The 16921-nt window shown below is 39.3% G+C and overlaps 1 protein-coding gene across 1 annotated transcript; it reads left to right on the top strand.

The window, feature by feature from the left end:
* The first annotated feature begins 571 nt into the window (after positions 1–571).
* Positions 572–16864, top strand: LOC148049597 (uncharacterized). The gene is made up of 10 exons (XM_087717333.1): positions 572–925; positions 2238–2588; positions 4512–4838; positions 5396–5497; positions 6456–6860; positions 7610–7918; positions 8942–9256; positions 12740–13051; positions 13819–14115; positions 15674–16864. Exons 1-10 carry the CDS (start codon positions 709–711, stop codon positions 15718–15720), a joined length of 2682 nt encoding a protein of 893 aa, XP_087573459.1. The 5' UTR covers positions 572–708; the 3' UTR covers positions 15721–16864.
* Positions 16865–16921: the final 57 nt, after the last annotated feature.

Genomic DNA, 16921 nt, shown 5'->3' with positions numbered 1-16921 from the left:
TACTATTGTACTTCTGATGTTGAATGCTGTTACTGATTACAGTGTCTAAATCGATTACATTCATGCACTTTAGCAGGAATTATGAAGAGGGTAGATTTTGAGTTTTGAAGGTTAGCCTCTGCCTTTTTTTTTTTTTAAAGAGAAATTTATTCTGACCCAGTAAAACATAGAATGTAGATCATAGAATGACAGAGTATGGGATCTTGGAGGCCTTCTAGTCCAACCCCCTGCTTCAGCAGGAGATACCATTCTGGACAAATGGCTATTCAAGCTCTTCTTAAAAATCTCCACAACTTCTGGAGGTAGTGATTACTTGTTTTCACAGTGATTACTTGTTTTCACTGAAAGAAAATTTCAGTATATTAAATGTTTTCTAATCTAATTAAATGCAAGTTTTGGGGTTTTTAAAAAATTCAGTAGGAGTCTCTGTTCCAGTCTTCCACTTAAAGGAAAAGTAAAAGACTTCCATAGTCCCGGTGTATACTATTGGTCCTCCTTTACTAAGCAGTATGCTACCTTCGGAGTCCAGACGCTTCAAGGTAATTCACCAGGTAACCATTTTCTTTCCCAGTTTCTCAGCAACTGAAAATCATTGGAAGACCAGAAGTGAAAATGAAAGTTTCCGGGACAAAGATCGTTGTCCTGCCTTGCAGGTGAGAGGGAGAGAAATGTGATCGTCCAAGCAAGAGCTCTAAAGAGCTGCGTAGGATGGATTCTGCCTACTCTTTAAAGCGCAATTATCTGAAAACTCTGGTCCAGATTGAGAAATCAAAAGGAAAGGGGGCAATGGCGACTCACTTTGGTCTCCGGCTGAGAAAACTGCCTCGATATGTCCGCGTAAATTTCCAGGAATCAAGCTCCGTTCAAAGACTTTATTTTTTCTTTAGCCTCTGGGCGTGTCTCAGCTCTGCTCCTGGGAATTCAGGTAAGGAAGCAAAAACAAAGCACAAAAGCAGTCCCGCGCCTGCTATACAGCTTGCTATACATTAGTCACACACACACACACTCACTCACTTAGATACATATATACTTCTGCCATACATTCAAGGTGGCCAGGACGTAGGTGGTAGGGCGAGGATGGCGTTAGTGCTTTGCTACGTTCTTGCTGCTGTTTTGAGCGGCGGCGAGGCGAGGGCCCCTCAAGGGCAAATGTTGTCGAACGTAAGAAATGTTGAGACTTGTGTATGTGTGTGTCTAGGTGAGGAGAAATGGGGCCCACCGCGCAAGGCTGCTGGTCTCTGAGGTTAGAGCCACCTGCTGTCCCTCCTCCAACAAACGCGCTCGACAGCACTTTTGCTCTACCTTTGCTCTGGGCGAGGCGTTTCTCGCCCAGAGCAAAGGTAAACAATAACTGGTTCCTCACAGGAACGAGCCCGTTTATTCGTTAAATTCCATTCTCTGCATCTGTGTATGACTTTGAAAACACTACAACTCGGTAATCCTGTTCCTATTGAGCTGTTATTTATATTAATTCCTTGTTTAACCTAACAATAGCCTGGTCTACCGTGATTTACAATATCTTATGTTCATCTAAATATAATTTTAATCTGATATGCTCATCATTTAATAAAATCCAGCCTTAGAATGCAAGCAGTACCTTGATCTTTCCTTTAGTTTTGATAACACATTCATTCATTCATAGTAAAATTAAAATTAATTTACCCCTTTTATAAGGGACATTATATTGGAAGAAGGATTAGTCAAATGACCAATATAAGATTTACAAACTGCAAATGAAATGTTACAAACTGCTGATTATTGATTTAAATTTAGTAAGTTGTTCCATCTTGCACTCTAATTCTCCACAGGGGCTGGGTTCAGACATTTTATTAAGCCTGAATTGGGTGCTCAGGATTAGAGTTTGTGTGTCTCTTTATTGTCATACTGCATGATGGCAATTGACACCTTATTGAAATATTGTAGCTGGATCACAACTCAACTGTGATTAGCTAAGAAAAAAACTATCTATTGTAGTAATTTGCTTGTAAATATGTAGTCACAATTGTGTTATCTGGATTGTGTAACTCTTGCCAAGTTCTGGCTTCGTCCAAAAGTAGTCAATGTTCCACTTAGTCTTTATGACCTCCAATTGCTTTGTCTCTTGCCATTCCACCACTGCTATTTTGCAATACTCCTTATGAAATGTGAGAACTGGGAGGGGGAGAAAAGGAGGGAAGAAGAAGGGTAATTAATCAAAATAATCTGTAATCCATTTTTTCCCCATTTTTTTTGTGAAGAAGCCTTGAAAGTAAGCATGCCAGCTCAGAAGACAGCAATCTTGGGTACAAATGTGACACTTCAGTGTAAAATCTCTGACTACCCTCCCCCAGAACTGGATATCAAAAAAACAATGTTCATCTGGTATTTGGAGACACCTGAAGGGAATAAAGTAGAAAAACTTTATTCAGTTGTTGCTGGAAAACATTCTTCAAATAGAAATGGGTCAAGACTGGATACAATTCAATTAAAAAATGGAGATGCTTCCCTTTTCCTTCCACAAATACAGTTTAATGAAGAGGGCAAATATGTATGTGTCGTGATTGCTACCTATGTTAAAGCTGAAGGCGCCACCACTTTAGATCTAGTTGGTAAGTGACGTTTGAGGTATACCTTTCCAGAGAGCAATCTTATTCTTTTGGAATTCTTAAACTGCATTAAGATGAATACCGGTTGTATAAGATTGTATTCCAAATCTCTTCCTCTTATGAAGAAGGCCCGCTCCAGCTAGATCCTTGTAAGAAAGGGGAACCCTGAAAACAGAGAGGTAGAAAACAAAAGAAAGTCCCTCCCCATTTCTTCATTTTATATTGTCTCAAGAATCCCTGTGATGTAATGGTTAAAGCATCAGGGTAGAAACCGGGAGACTGTGACTTCTAGTCCTGCTTTAGGCCCAAAGCCAGATGGACCAGTTGCTCTCAGCCCTAGGAAGGAAGCAATGGCTAACCACTTCTGAAATCTTGCCAAGAAAAGTGTGGGGATTCCACCCGGAAATTGCCAAGAGTCAACACTGTCCATTCTTGTTCACTTTTCTCATTTTATTTAACCACAATATAAAGATGTCTTGATAACTCTTGTTATTAGGACAACTAATTAGTTGCAGTCAGACAATGCCTATGGTGAATTAAATAAATATATTTTCTATGTCATACCTCCATGATATTGTCCTTAGCCAAAGAATGAGACACATGTAGGTTGTTCTTAGTCTTACAGGTGTTTAAAAAGATTTTTTCCTCAAGCTGAAAGGTACAAGGGATGTACAAGTTATGATGAGCCTTTGTTATCTGCTATCTTGTTGACAAGGTTGGGTGATCAGCGAGAATAAAAGATATTAGGTGTTTTAAGGTAATCTAGGCATATCTTCTTCCATCTTCATTGGGCCCTGGTTGGTCTTCTCTGTCACTGTTCTGCTATTATCTACCTAAAGAGTTAGGTATAATGGCACAAGAAAAAAAACACAATTAAAAATATTTGGTGGAGTTTGAATGGTGTAACAATGAATCTGAGAGTTCCAGTTTTCTCCACCCAAAAGAAAGTCAAAGATACATCTTCTGCATCCACAGGTCCAATCAATTCACCATCCCAACTGGAGACAACCCCCAGTCACTTCCAACCAGATGCGGGCCGAATACCCAGAGAAAGAAATATTGTTATGGTTAATCCTCCACCACTCCATGCAATTCCCCCTCCTGTTTTCCCAGGCACTAAATGTGGCAGCCCTGAATCTCCAACAGAAAAGATGGCTTCCAGGGCTGGCATAGACTAGATTTAGAAATGAACACTTTGAGGCCCAAAGCTACTTTTATTAACAAGATTTGCAGATTATGAATTTCTTCCATTCCTCCTATTTCATTTTTCATATGAATTAGGGGAGAAGAGGCTATTCAAAGCCTTTTCACAAACCACTTTCTTGTCCTGGGCTCAAGTCTCATTTATCTGATTATTGCTCTTCCCTCTGTCATTCAAGACCTCTATACTCATTACATTAGTGTTTTTCCTGCTAGCTGCTACTTTTTTAAAAATCACCTTTTCTGTCAGCAGTCTCTCCCCAGAATATCTATACATCCTCGTGCTGCTCTCCTTGAGTATAGTAACACTGTGCAAAGTACAGAAAAGAAAAAAAAATAACTTGCAAAAGAAATTACTGTAAATGAATGAAAATAAAAAAGAAAGTAATATGGCTAAAAATTAATTTATACCTATGCCATTAATTATGTCTCTCTGTATTGTTCTATCCTTTCAAAACAATCTTGTTTCTACAACATGCCTACACTGATTCATACTTTGCCTTTCCTTCCTTCCTTCCTTCCTTCCTTCCTTCCTTCCTTCCTTCCTTCCTTCCTTCCTTCCTTCCCAGTCTTTGGAAAAGACTGTGTTTTTTTCTTTTTCCTTTAGGTGTTATTTGAATTGAATGTTAAACACAAATATTTTTTGGGAGGCTGAAAGGCAAAATAAAAAACAACATATGTAGAAAAATCAATAACCAATTCCATTTTTATTCAAATGCAATATAGTTGAACCAACTGTCCAACTGTCTCCCAAGGAACTTGAAATTGAAAACGGAAATGTAAAGACACTGAGATGTATAGTGAATAAATTCTATCCTGATTCCATTGTCATTCTTTGGCAAAAGCATTCTAAGCACACGTCGGATAAAGATATACTTGCAGAGGATATTTGCATGGGAACATCTGTGAAAAATGGTGATGGCACTTACAACACCACCAGTAGACTGAGACTTCAACCATCTTCACAAGACCAAGGAAACGTCTATAGTTGTATTGTGCAGCATAAGTCATTTGCCAGATATCCAGTCTACAATGTAACTTTAACAGTAACAGGTACTCACTATGAAAAATTTAATAGCTCTCTTGCTTCTCATAACTTAGTTCAGGGGTGTCAAACTTGATATTGAGGGCCACTTCAGGGTTGTGTTTACCTCAGAGGGCTGGGGTGGGTGTGGCCAACTCATCATCACTCATATCAGGGGCACCTGTGGTTGTCCGAGCACTTTGCCAGTGAAAATGGGCTTCCAAGCTCCATTTTCAGCTGTGATGGCCTCCTACAACCCTTTGCCAGCAAAAATGGAGCTTGGGGGGCCCACCTGTGGGATTCGTCCCTTTTTGCTGGTAGAGGCAATGTGGGCCGGTCCTTCATTGTTTCCAGGCAGCCCCGTGGGGCAGATCTAATCACCCCGCAGGCTGGATCCGGCCCTCGGGCCCTGAGTTTGACACCCCTGACTTAATGTTTTGCTTATGACAGAATACCCTGTATCAGCATTGTTTGTTTCTTATTATGTAATTACATGTAAAATGCTTACTTATCAAAAGCAACAAGAGCAATAAATATTTTGAATATATCAGAAATAACAATTTATTTTTTTATTGTCTTTCTACAGAACCTTATTCGACTACCCCATTAATAATTGGGCTGGGTTTATGTTTTCTGATTTCTTTTCTTCTAGTTGGATTGCTGCTGTACTTTCTCTTTTTAAAGAAATGTAAGTCATTCTAAATATGTCTTATCAATACCATCATTTGTCTATAAAATTGCAGCCAAAGTTTATATTTGTGAAAGTTAATTTTAAAATATCCTTACTGGAAAATTCTCAGAGAACAGTCCTGCAGAGGCAAAGACCAACAGGGGAAAATGGAAAATAGATTAAATATAAGCAATTATGTTGCACCTATCAAATTACAGGGAATCCTCATTTAGTGATCACAATTGGGTCTGGAAACTCAGCCATTAAGTGAAGCACTCGCTAAGTAAAACGGCATTTATGATCTTACTTCATCTTTCCCTTTGCTTTATAGACCTGTGAAGGTCATATATGCAAGAACTGGTTACAACATTATTTTCTTATTAGCATTGTAACTGTAAATGATCACTAAACAGGGCAATCACTAAATAAGGATTTCCTAAATAATCTTTTTAGACATTGTTTTCCAGAACAGCGTTAAACTGAAGAAACTAAAGAAACTAAACTAAAAGAAATCCAATTATCAGCTGGAACGAAACTCTAGTACCTGTGCAGAACACCAGTATACAAAAAATAGTAAATGTTGGCAGATGAGTAAACTTACTGGTCTGGCCATTCGTGTGAACTCACCTCCTCTCTGCTCCTTCCATCCCATGTTAAAGAGAGTGATGGATGGATATCTATTCTTGGTGAAAGTGAAAATAAAGCCAGAGAACCCAACAATCAGCTTTCTTAATTTATTTCCTTCCTGAGCCAGAACAGGGTTTGGTTATTGGAGAAGGGCAGAATATCCCTGCATATTTTTTTTTTGCCAATCTAAGAAATGCCCATCACACAGCAGTGAAATTCACTGAGTAGATACGCATATAACTCTTTTTAAGAATAGAATTATTTGTAAAATGTTGAAAGAATAATCCTAAAATATTGCTGCAACATTTCAAGCAACAGAGTTTCCATTTTCCCTTATTTTTTTTAATAGATGCACCATCTGTGGAAATGGTTGGAAGTGAGGAACTGAAGCATTTGGAAGAAACACAGTTGCAATGCTTGATTTCACACTTTCGACCCAAGCCTTTGCAAGTAGACCTCTTCTTAGTAACTGAACCTCAGAAAACAAAACAGAAAATAGCCTCTTGGCCTACGACATCAGTTGAAGAACCTATGGAAGATGCTGAAAATTCTCCTCTCCTCGGGAACTTGGAGGACATGTTTAAAGCTTATCCAGAGTTGAAATCAAAACCAAAAAACTATTATGACTTCCAGTGGAAAATCCGCCTGAATCCAGACGTACAGAAGCTGGAGAAATTTCAACTTTTATTAGAAATTAAACATGAGGGCTTTCAGCATGGATTGTGTACTAAAACAAAATCATTTAAAGTCATAGGTAAGTGAGGATTATGGCAGGGTACTTAATGATGTTGAAATTTTAAAGTTTTTTTTATGGTTTATAAGAGAACTGCTAAGTTTCAAAATGTATGAAAATAGAGGAGGTTTAGCTAATTTTGGTCCAGCCATGGTCCCAGCAGATATCTTAGACTACAATCCATATTTGTGAAACATCTGCCAAGACTAAAAATAGTTAACTCTTTGGCAAAACAGGGTAAAAGGCAGACAAAAGGAAAGAGAGAGAAACTCAAATGACACACATACAAAACTGACATTATCTATCTACCCATATGTGTGTGGAGAAGAATAGAACTTTCTAGTGGAAACAACACTGTGGTTATTTAGCATGGATAGTCCCAAAGGAGGACGTTTAACCCTTTTAAGTATATAATGGCAGCCAAACACAAATGATAACTAGGACACTAATTTATCCTTCTATTCGGCACCATAAAGAAACAATTTGTTGGTCAGAGATGATGTATCCAAACAAGACACTTTTGACATTTCAACTGACAGTGATTTTTCTACAGTCAGAGGTCCTTAGCAAATGAGTTTGGCTTGGTCCTCCCTTGCTATGTGTGAATAAATAGCTATGGATACAAGGGTAAGGAAAAATGGTAAGAGACGTCATTAAAGCTTTGGGAGATTCATGCATTGGCTTTGAAGGCTCTTCACTATTATCTGGGCATATTTCTGCACCTCACATTTTTGCTGCTTGAATTGAAATCTTTTTGGTTTTCTTCCTAGCCTTACCAATGCTTCATGAAATTCATTGTTCCACAAATATGCCAAGATCAAATGAACCGCTCACTCTTAGTTGCAAAATTCATTCTTATTATCCGGAAAAGCTTGAGGTCTGTTGGACTAATGATGATGGAATTGTAGACAGTTCTCTTTCAACTCCACCCACAAAAGGTACTGATGGGCTTTACTTTTGCATCAGCAAGATCCACTATTGCCCCCAAGTGGAAGATTCTGGAAAGAGGTTTGTCTGCAGAGCTAAGCTTCAAGGACCACAAGCGTATAAAGAATCTGTATGGCGGATGAACCCTGTGGGTAAGTGGAGCAGAAAAAGTACAATTTTTTATTATCCTATATTGTACATTGCATGTTTCACTCTTAAGGGCTAAGTTACAGAGTAGTTCCAATAAAGTGCAACTCCTTTTTGCAAAAAAGTAAAAATAAAAAAACAAATAAATCCTGTTCCTCTGATGTAATCCCACTCAACTGACACTTCTAAAGTTTTACTACTATTGTATTAATTGTACGTTTTCTCTTGATGTTCCATTTTTTAATTCTTCTCTTTCCATATTGCCACAAGGTGTGAATTCAATTAAATTTTATTTTCTCAGAATAATATTCCATACATCTCAGAATAAGACTCCTCTTACTATATGTGTATAATAAATACAACTATAATAAATATACAACTATTGATATTTAGGAGATGACAGAATCCCTCCCTCCTTCCTATACAATTGGGCAGATGTTAAATTTCTGAAAGCCATAAAGACCCATAGTGGAATCCTGAACCATTACAAGGACCAACCTGGTAGTAGAAGGGGAAGACATATATGCTGTCAGGCCAGGGTTTGACTTTGGTATCTGAAATCAACTAAGTTCTTTCATGCAATATTCTTCTGAAGTAGAAAGGGATATTGCTGAGTAGGTTACTCTTTGATGGTGAGGCTTCATGTAACACTTGCCACTGCCAAATAGCTAGAAATTGGATGTGCAAAATGGGGAAATATATGCGAATAGCTTCAGTTGCATCTATGTGCGGATTACAGGATCTCTTTTTTTAGTGCATAAATTGAATATTACATGAGCAACTGAAAATCTATTTCCACACCAATTTAGAAATCTTCATTGGTATTACGTTATCATTGAGGCCATTTTCTGCTTCATTTTTCAGATTTGTAATTTATATACCTTTGGCATTTTATTGTGTTTGGATGATGACTTTGGCACTTAGTTGTGTAACCTAAATAGTCATGTGGGAAGAGAAGTTTGTGGTTTGAATTCACAACTCTGTACTGATTACTAACTCTGTTATTTGCTGTTGTGCTTTATTTACAGTTGTGGCCCCCAAAGTTGACAAAATTGAATGTAAGCCCCCTGTTCCTGAGTGTGGAAAACCCATCACATTGAGTTGCTTATTGACAGAATACCATCCACCTGAGTGTGACATTTATTGGAGAAAGGGCTTTGAAGAGCTCTTGGGTGCTGAAGTTAAAACAGGGGAGCCACAGTTGGACAGAATGTCAAAGCTGTACTCCAGGACAAGTGAAATAACCTTTACACCCAGCGCAGAAGATCATGAATTGGAATTCTTTGTTGAAATAAATCATTGCAAGCAAATTGCACGGAAGGGATATAAAGTCATGCTGAAAGGTGATTGTTATCATTGCTATAAAATAATCTATGTCCCTTGGAGTGTCTATGGAGGTTCTCAGTCATCCAGGCCATGGTTGTCCCAAAGGTGCTTTTTTCAAGAAGCAACTGGACTTTCTGGTTTTTCTTTGAAGACATTTAAGTTCTCATCCAAGAAGCTTTTTCAGCTCTGACTGGATGCTGGGAAATGGAAGGATTTATACTCCTTGCAGACAGCTTGTCATATGCATTCTTTTAGGGGATTGTTAAGGTCACCTGGAGGTTTATCTCTTTCATCAGAGTCACCTGAGTGGTGCAAATGGGTGTGGAGTCTTCTTGGAACTGTGGAAAGGCCTCTGTTGTAGATAGGAGATACATGATGTTGTATCTCTCCTCCCTCCTTAAAGTCTTCAAAGGAAAGCCAGAAAGTTCAGTTGCCTCTTGAAAAAAGCACTTTGGGACAACCATGACCTGGATGACTGAGAATCTCCATAGACAGTTGTTAAGGTAGTAACCTGGTTATCTGGATTCTCCATTAACTTTACTTGTCAGAAAGTCACAAAAGGTGATCACATCACCCTGGGATTCTGCAATTGTAATAAATAGGAATCAGTTGCTGCCTGGAATACAGCGGCGGCAGGGGCTCTAAACCGGATTATGCCTTTGCGGCTGCTCTGAGGTTGCGGATCCAGGAGAGCTCCTTGGTTCACCGAGGAACTCCGGGAGATGAAGCGCCAAAAGAGATGCCTAGAGCGCCGCTGGAGGGCCAGTAACTCCGAATCAGACCGAGCACTGATGAGAGCCTATATCAGGACCTATCTTGTGGCAATACGAGCGGCGAAATGTGCGCATTTTGCCGCTTTTATTGCATCTGCTGAATCGCGCCCGGCTGCTTGTTTAGAATAATCTGCTCTCTCCTGAAAGGGAGGGATGTGGATGATCCTTTACAAGGTAGAGCTGAGGAATTTGTTCAGTTTCTAACGGATAAAGTCGCTTGGATTCGGACAGATCTGGACTCCAATTGCACGGTACCAGCCGAGGTACTGGAGGAAGGTCTTGAGCGGATTTTATGGAGTGAGTTTCAACTTGTTGCTCCTGAGGAAGTGGACAAGGCCATGGGAGCGGTGAGTGCCTCCACTTGTATACTGGACCCGTGCCCCTCCTGGCTGGTTTCAACCAGCAGAGATGTGACACGTGGTTGGATCCATAGGATAGTTAACACCTCTCTCCGGGAGGGATCCTTCCCGCTCCTCCTAAAGGATGCGGTGGTGAGACCCCTCCTGAATAAGCCCTCTCTGGATCCAGCCATTTTAAGTAACTATCGTCCAGTCTCCAACCTCTCCTTTGTAGGGAAGGTTGTTGACAAAGTGGTGGCCTTTCAACTCCGGCGGTCCTTGGATGAAACCGATTATCTGGACTCCTTTTAGTCCGGTTTCAGGCCTGGTTACAGCACAGAAACTGCTTTGGTTGCGCTGATCGATGATCTCTGGCGAGCCAGGGATAGGGGTCACTCCTCTATCCTGGTGCTCCTTGACCTCAGTGGCCTTTGATACCATCAACCATGGTATCCTTCTGCAGCGGTTACGGGAGGTGGGAGTGGGAGGCACCGTTCTTTGGTGGTTCTCCTCCTACCTCTCGGACAGGTCACAGACGGGGTTGGTTGGAGGGCAGAGGTCAACCCCTAGGCCCCTCAGTTATGGGGTGCCGCAGGGTTCGGTCCTGTCCCCCCTCCTATTTAACATCTACATGAAGCCCCTGGGTGAGATCATACGACAGCACGGGATTAAATACCACCAATATACGGACGACATGCAACTGTATCTGTCTGCCCCGTGCCAACTCAGTGAAGTGGTAGAAGTGATGTGCCAGTGCCTGGAGGCTGTTAGGGTCTGGATGGGAGCGAACAAGCTTGCACTCAATCCCGACAAGACCGAGTGGCTATTGATGCTCCCTCCCAAAGGTGGTCCAGCTATTCCATCCCTTAGCCTGGGGGGTGAAATCATATGCCCCTCAGAGAGGGTTCGCAATTTGGGAGTCTTCCTGGATCCACAGCTGACATTAGAACATCACTTGTCGGCTGTTACCAGGGGGGCCTTTGCCCAGGTTCGCCTGGTGCACCAATTGCGATCCTACCTGGACCGGGAGGCCCTTCGGATAGTCACTCATGCCCTCGTCACCTCAAGACTGGATTACTGTAATGCGCTCTACATGGGGCTGCCCTTGAAGAGTGTTCGAAGAATTCAGCTAGTCCAGAACGCCGCCACGCGAACGATTGTGGGTGTACCTAGGTACACCCACGTTACACCTATCCTCTGCGAGCTGCACTGGCTGCCCATTGGTCTCCAGACACGCTTCAAGGTGCTAGTCGTTACTTTTAAAGCCCTACGTGGCATCGGACCTGGCTACCTGAGAGACCGCTTTCTGCCAATTACCTCCCAAAGACCGATTAGATCGCACAGACTAGGCCTTCTCCGGATTCCATCTGCCAGCCAATGTCGGCTGGTGACCCCCTGGGGGAGGGCCTTCTCTGTTGCAGCTCCAGCCCTCTGGAACGAGCTCCCCGTTGAGATCCAGACCCTTACTATCCTTCTGGCCTTCCGCAAAGCTATTAAGACCTGACTGTTCCAGCAGGCCTGGGGCTGTTGAAGTATCCAGCCCCACTTTAAGTTATGAATGTTGCTGTAATTTTAAATTGTTGTATTGTCTTATATGTTCCCCCTCCCTTTTTTATTGTAATCCGCCCGGAGTCTTCCGAGAGTGGGTGGCATACAAAACTAATAAATAAATAAAATAAAATAAAATAAGTTGTCAAGGTAGATAGATAGCAATAGCACTTGGACTTTTATACCTCTTCATAGTGCTTTACAGCCCTCTCGAAGCGGTTTACAGAGTCAGCATATAGCCACCAACAACCTGGCTCCTCATTTTACCGATCTCGGAAGGATGGAAGACTGAGTCAACCTTGAGCTTGATGAAATTTCAACTGCCAAACTACTGGCAGTCAGCAGAAGTAGCCTGCATTACTGCAGTCTAACCACTGCACCACCATAGCCATAGATAGAGGATAGATGATGATAGATAGATAAATAGATAGATAAATAAAGTTTATAGTATTGTTACACACATTTTACTTCTAAGTTCATACCAGTATACAATAGCATGCCATCTACTAATGGGTGGAAACAAACCAAATAGTGAGAAGCACTGATACTACATTACATGACTAACGTGTACACAAAAAGCAGAGAAACAGAAATAATTGCTATTTGTTTAAATCAATTGAGAGCTGATTTCATGTATGAGCACTGCTCTATGTGAAATAGTGCTGTAAATCTATTGCAACAGCACAAATTCTCATTGAACAATGATTCCCTCTTTCTTGTGGTAACAATATAATCTTAAAAATTATACTTAACTCATTTGATGCTCTGTATATTAGGGTATTGTTTGTATTTAGCAGTGATTCCTTGTCTAATGTTGATTTCTGTCTTGTCATTTTTATAGATTTTCCCAAACTTTCAAATATTGTTATTGAACCAAGTGATGCAGATTATGGACAAAGTGTAACTTTAACTTGTGATGTCACAGATTTCAAGCCTAAAAAAATTGATACACAGTGGCTCCTGGGCGATAATTCACTAACAAAAGGTGTGGTCACAGAGGATATAGACATGGATCCTAATGGTTGTTGCAAATTAACTTCTGTGCTTGAACTAAGAGCTACCGCTTCAGTTTGTAATAAGGCTATTTGTTTCAAGGTGAACCACGCAAGATTGACAAAGCCTATTACAAGAGAAGTGTATTTAAAACTTCCAGGTACGTACCCATTTTTATTTATTTAGTTGTCTCCGGATGTTAATTGGTGAAGTTGAGTTCTGTTTATTCTTTTTAGGGTTTATTAAAAGTAATAGAATTTAACAGGTGAGGAATATATCACATCCCCATTTCCTATATTATATCTGCAATGTTACTTCAAAAAAATCTCTCTGTCTATAGCACTATGGTTGGTATTAATGTGTCCTTTGTACTATGGATACCAGGAATTAAGCCACAGCCCAGATGTAACATAACTGGAAGCAGAGGTGCTCATAATCATCTCAGTTTCTTCTTTGACAATTCATTGGGTTTTGTTGCAAATGGTGCAGAAAGTGTCTTCACCTTGTAGTTGGTAAAAATTGTCCAGTTGGTCTTCTGCAGTGGTGTCATGCAGTAGTTCCATTATGCAAGACTTCAGAGGATCAAAACTTACAATGTTTTCTTGTATTAAACATTATTTTTGCATTATTCATAATAAATCAAGTGTCAAGAGTTTCAAGTAGCATCCAAATGTAAATGAGTCCAAGGCAAAGTATTGTTCAAAGTTCCAATTGATTAAGAGAGCTGAATTTTGTTATGGCTACATATCATCTCACTCCTTACAATCCCCCATCCATTTTCCCACAATAGAAAATGCATAGTAGAATAATAGAAGGTGTGGTAGGCCAAAGATCCAAAAGAAAAGACGGCTGCAGGCCTGACATTAAGGTCTGGAAACATATTATTTACATAGTTATTTCTATTCCATCCGCCCACTTCTCATTTAGTCAAACGGCCTGTTTTGACTGAAATAAAGGCGAGCCGAGATCATCAGAATATCCGCCTGGAAATTTCTATATCACAGTTTGCACCTCGTGATATACAAGTCAGATGGTACCAAGACTTGAGACAAATATCTGAAAATATCAATCCCAGGAATATTGAGATTGGAGAAGATCACTTATGTTATTTTGTTAGTAAAATATACTTAAATCCAAAAGAACTGCGCTTTGGGAAGACAATACGATGTGAAGTTAAACATTCAACATCTACTGAGGAAAAAAGCTTAACACTGAACACAACAGGTAAGTTGGATACATATATAAATACTCTATTGATTGAAAGAGTATCCAGACCTGTGACTATTTTCCAACAACTGAATATGCAATTATCTCCCAATTGTTATAATGGATCCAAAATTCTTTCCAGTGTTATCTAATAATAACAATGGAAAGAGGAAAACTGTAGTGTAAGCAGTGTTAACTTTATAAAGAAAAGGGATCTGTAGTGGCCTGTTAGTCACTCCATCATAGACATTATTGAGGGAAAGCAAGTCTTTTGTATCTGCTTATACAGGCTGTTGATATCTGTGACCCACATCAGTGTTACATTTGTTTGGTCTCAGTATTCCTTCCTGCCTTTAAAAATCATGGAGAACCTTAAAAGTGCTTTTGTTTATGTGGGTTATATTTATCAATATTTATCCTATTGAAAATTAAAATCGATACCTTTGCTACCACTAACGCTCCTCACAGGTGTTTGATGGGATTTTTATATTGTTTTATTTTTCAACATAGGCTGGCAAATAATTAGAGATCTTGGTGGATCTCTAAGAGCTCTTTGGGAGATCTCTAGATCTCCATGATCCACCTTTTGATGCTTTTAATAGCTAAACAGCCCACAATCAGCATGTAACTATAGTGATGGTCCTTTATTCTAGATCAGGAGACCATGTGACTATTCAGATCACCTCTTGAGAGGCATTCAGCCTGCTCCCACATTGCTCTAGGTTTATTATGACTTAACTATCCATGTCTGTCTGCACAGGGAAAGGAAGGAAGTATATAACTATAATGGATCAAAAATCATACAAAACTGCAGCCTCTTTTGAAAGAACGCATAAAAGTTCCCCAAACTATGTCAGTTCGATTCTCAACTTGGTGATGTGGTAGATACCATCTATATTAAAAGGCAGAAACTCTTAAAAAGTGTATCAAAATGTAAAAAGTGAGCCATAAATAGGGCTGACTTTTTTCAACGAGTAAATGGCCTCCCCTCCAATTCCTCTGTGATGGCCACATTATTCTCTTTGTATGAGACATACTGAAAGTGCCATTTTAAAGCTAATAAACTGATAGATTGAGGATAATGAAAAATTGTTTGATGATCTATTCTGGTGAAGTTGGCAATGATGCTTTAACTGATCCATCTGATGAAAACATCACATTAACATGACATAAGTCCCGCCCCTTTTATATGTTCATTATGACACTACCCACATGTTGAAAAGGAGGAGAGTTTGTGTCACAATACTGCTATTTTAACAAAAATATTCACTGGGTTTTATTGTCATCCATGACTTTGTTTCTTAAGAAGTATAGAAAAGGAAGCTTAAGTACACCAATCTTTTCCTTTTGTAATTAAATGTTGAATGTATCTAACAGCAATAGTTTATTTGAATTTATTTCTTATAAATATTACTTCCATGGTTCTTGGTCTTACAACAGCATGGAATGCTCTTTCTGAAAAACAATTGGAGGCAGTTGACTGACTTACTATACTTAGATTATTGTGATATGACTTGAAATATGTTCCAAAACTTAAATGAGTTGACTTGATTGTTCTTTCTCTTCCAATTCCAAGATTCCTCTGATCTTGAGGAAACCCAACATCATCACCATGAGTCATAACCATTATGAATTCCTTCAAAGTAAGCTCTCTGCAGATGCAATAACAGTTGGAAAATGATTATGTTTTGCTACTTTTCGTGCGGCAAAGTAATACTTCAAAAAATTCCTATCTTGGCTCAACCACACAACTGATATCAAAGGTCTCTGAAATCAACTCTAGCCATTCCACTCACGGTTTTTGCTCAGGGATGGCAGATGTGGGTATATTGAAAGCCCAGGTGGCACCTTTCCAGAAAAGGAAGAACCTATAAACATCTACAAGACCAAAGTGAAGACTATTCTAGCCATCCTTTGGATTAAATTGTTTGAATTGTTGTTTGAATTCAGTCTGAGTTAGACTTCAGCTGCGCAAAATCCTTGGACTGGGATTAATGTAGTTATGTGAGAAGAGTTTGAACCCATTAAATGCAGTGATGGGTTTCCATTTTTCTTACTACCAGTTAGCTCATTCCCCCGGGTGGGTGGGCAGAGTCTCCAGCCACTACCACTACCAATTCGCCGATCCGGGCCGAACTGGCAGAAACCCACCTCTGGTTAAATCTAAGGAAGTGGATAAGGTTTTCAGTGCTATGGGTGTAGCCAACTGTATATTAGATCACTGTTTACCTGGTTGGATAATGTCTTCCAGGAGGGGATATATAATCGATCCAAGCAACAATAAATGCTTTTATTATTTTAAAAATAATAGAATTTTTAAAGAGGTGGTATTCCATCTCCCCTTCTGGAAAACTCTGGTTGCAGCAGTATTGGACAATCATAGTTTCCGTTCCTTTTACTCTTAATCCCAGTTTGATGGGGTGTGGATTGGGCAGCATAACATGACGTTTGTATTGTAGTAAAACTAGAGATGTTTTATTAAAAGGTTCCTTTTAAGATTTTTATTTTTAATTGGCTATTATGCTTTTTTGTATATATGCACATTTTTTAAACGATTTGAAAAGGTATTAATACATTTTGTTTATAGAATGCTATTATTTTAAAAATTCAGAAAAAATAGAAAACAATTATACATTTCATTTAATTATACATTTACATTAAATTTATACATTTATAAAAAATTGCCACTTTTGTTCTCCATTATTGTTTTAATGGGTGGTTTTAGACTTGTTTTAACTATAGTTTCTTTAATTACAATTGTAAACTCTTGTAAAGTAGTGCAAAATTTTAAACAGGAAATAGCAGACAAATTTTTAAACAGATA

This window comes from Thamnophis sirtalis, unplaced genomic scaffold, assembly GCF_051295495.1.
Source record: "Thamnophis sirtalis isolate CommonGarterSnake01/CBP01778 unplaced genomic scaffold, rThaSir2_p1.2 scaffold_1, whole genome shotgun sequence".
Taxonomy (NCBI): Eukaryota; Metazoa; Chordata; class Lepidosauria; order Squamata; family Natricidae; genus Thamnophis; species Thamnophis sirtalis.
Note: the sequence above shows the minus strand (reverse complement) of the source record. Positions and strands in the feature narration are given on the sequence as shown.

Bases quoted from the DNA above. Each gene is read 5' to 3' on its own strand.
- LOC148049597 (XM_087717333.1), top strand. From the start codon at position 709: ATGGATTCTGCCTACTCTTTAAAGCGCAATTATCTGAAAACTCTGGTC. The intron at 4,839-5,395 runs GTACTCACTATG...GTCTTTCTACAG, and splicing joins TGTAACTTTAACAGTAACAG to AACCTTATTCGACTACCCCA. The intron at 9,257-12,739 runs GTGATTGTTATC...TCATTTTTATAG, and splicing joins ATATAAAGTCATGCTGAAAG to ATTTTCCCAAACTTTCAAAT.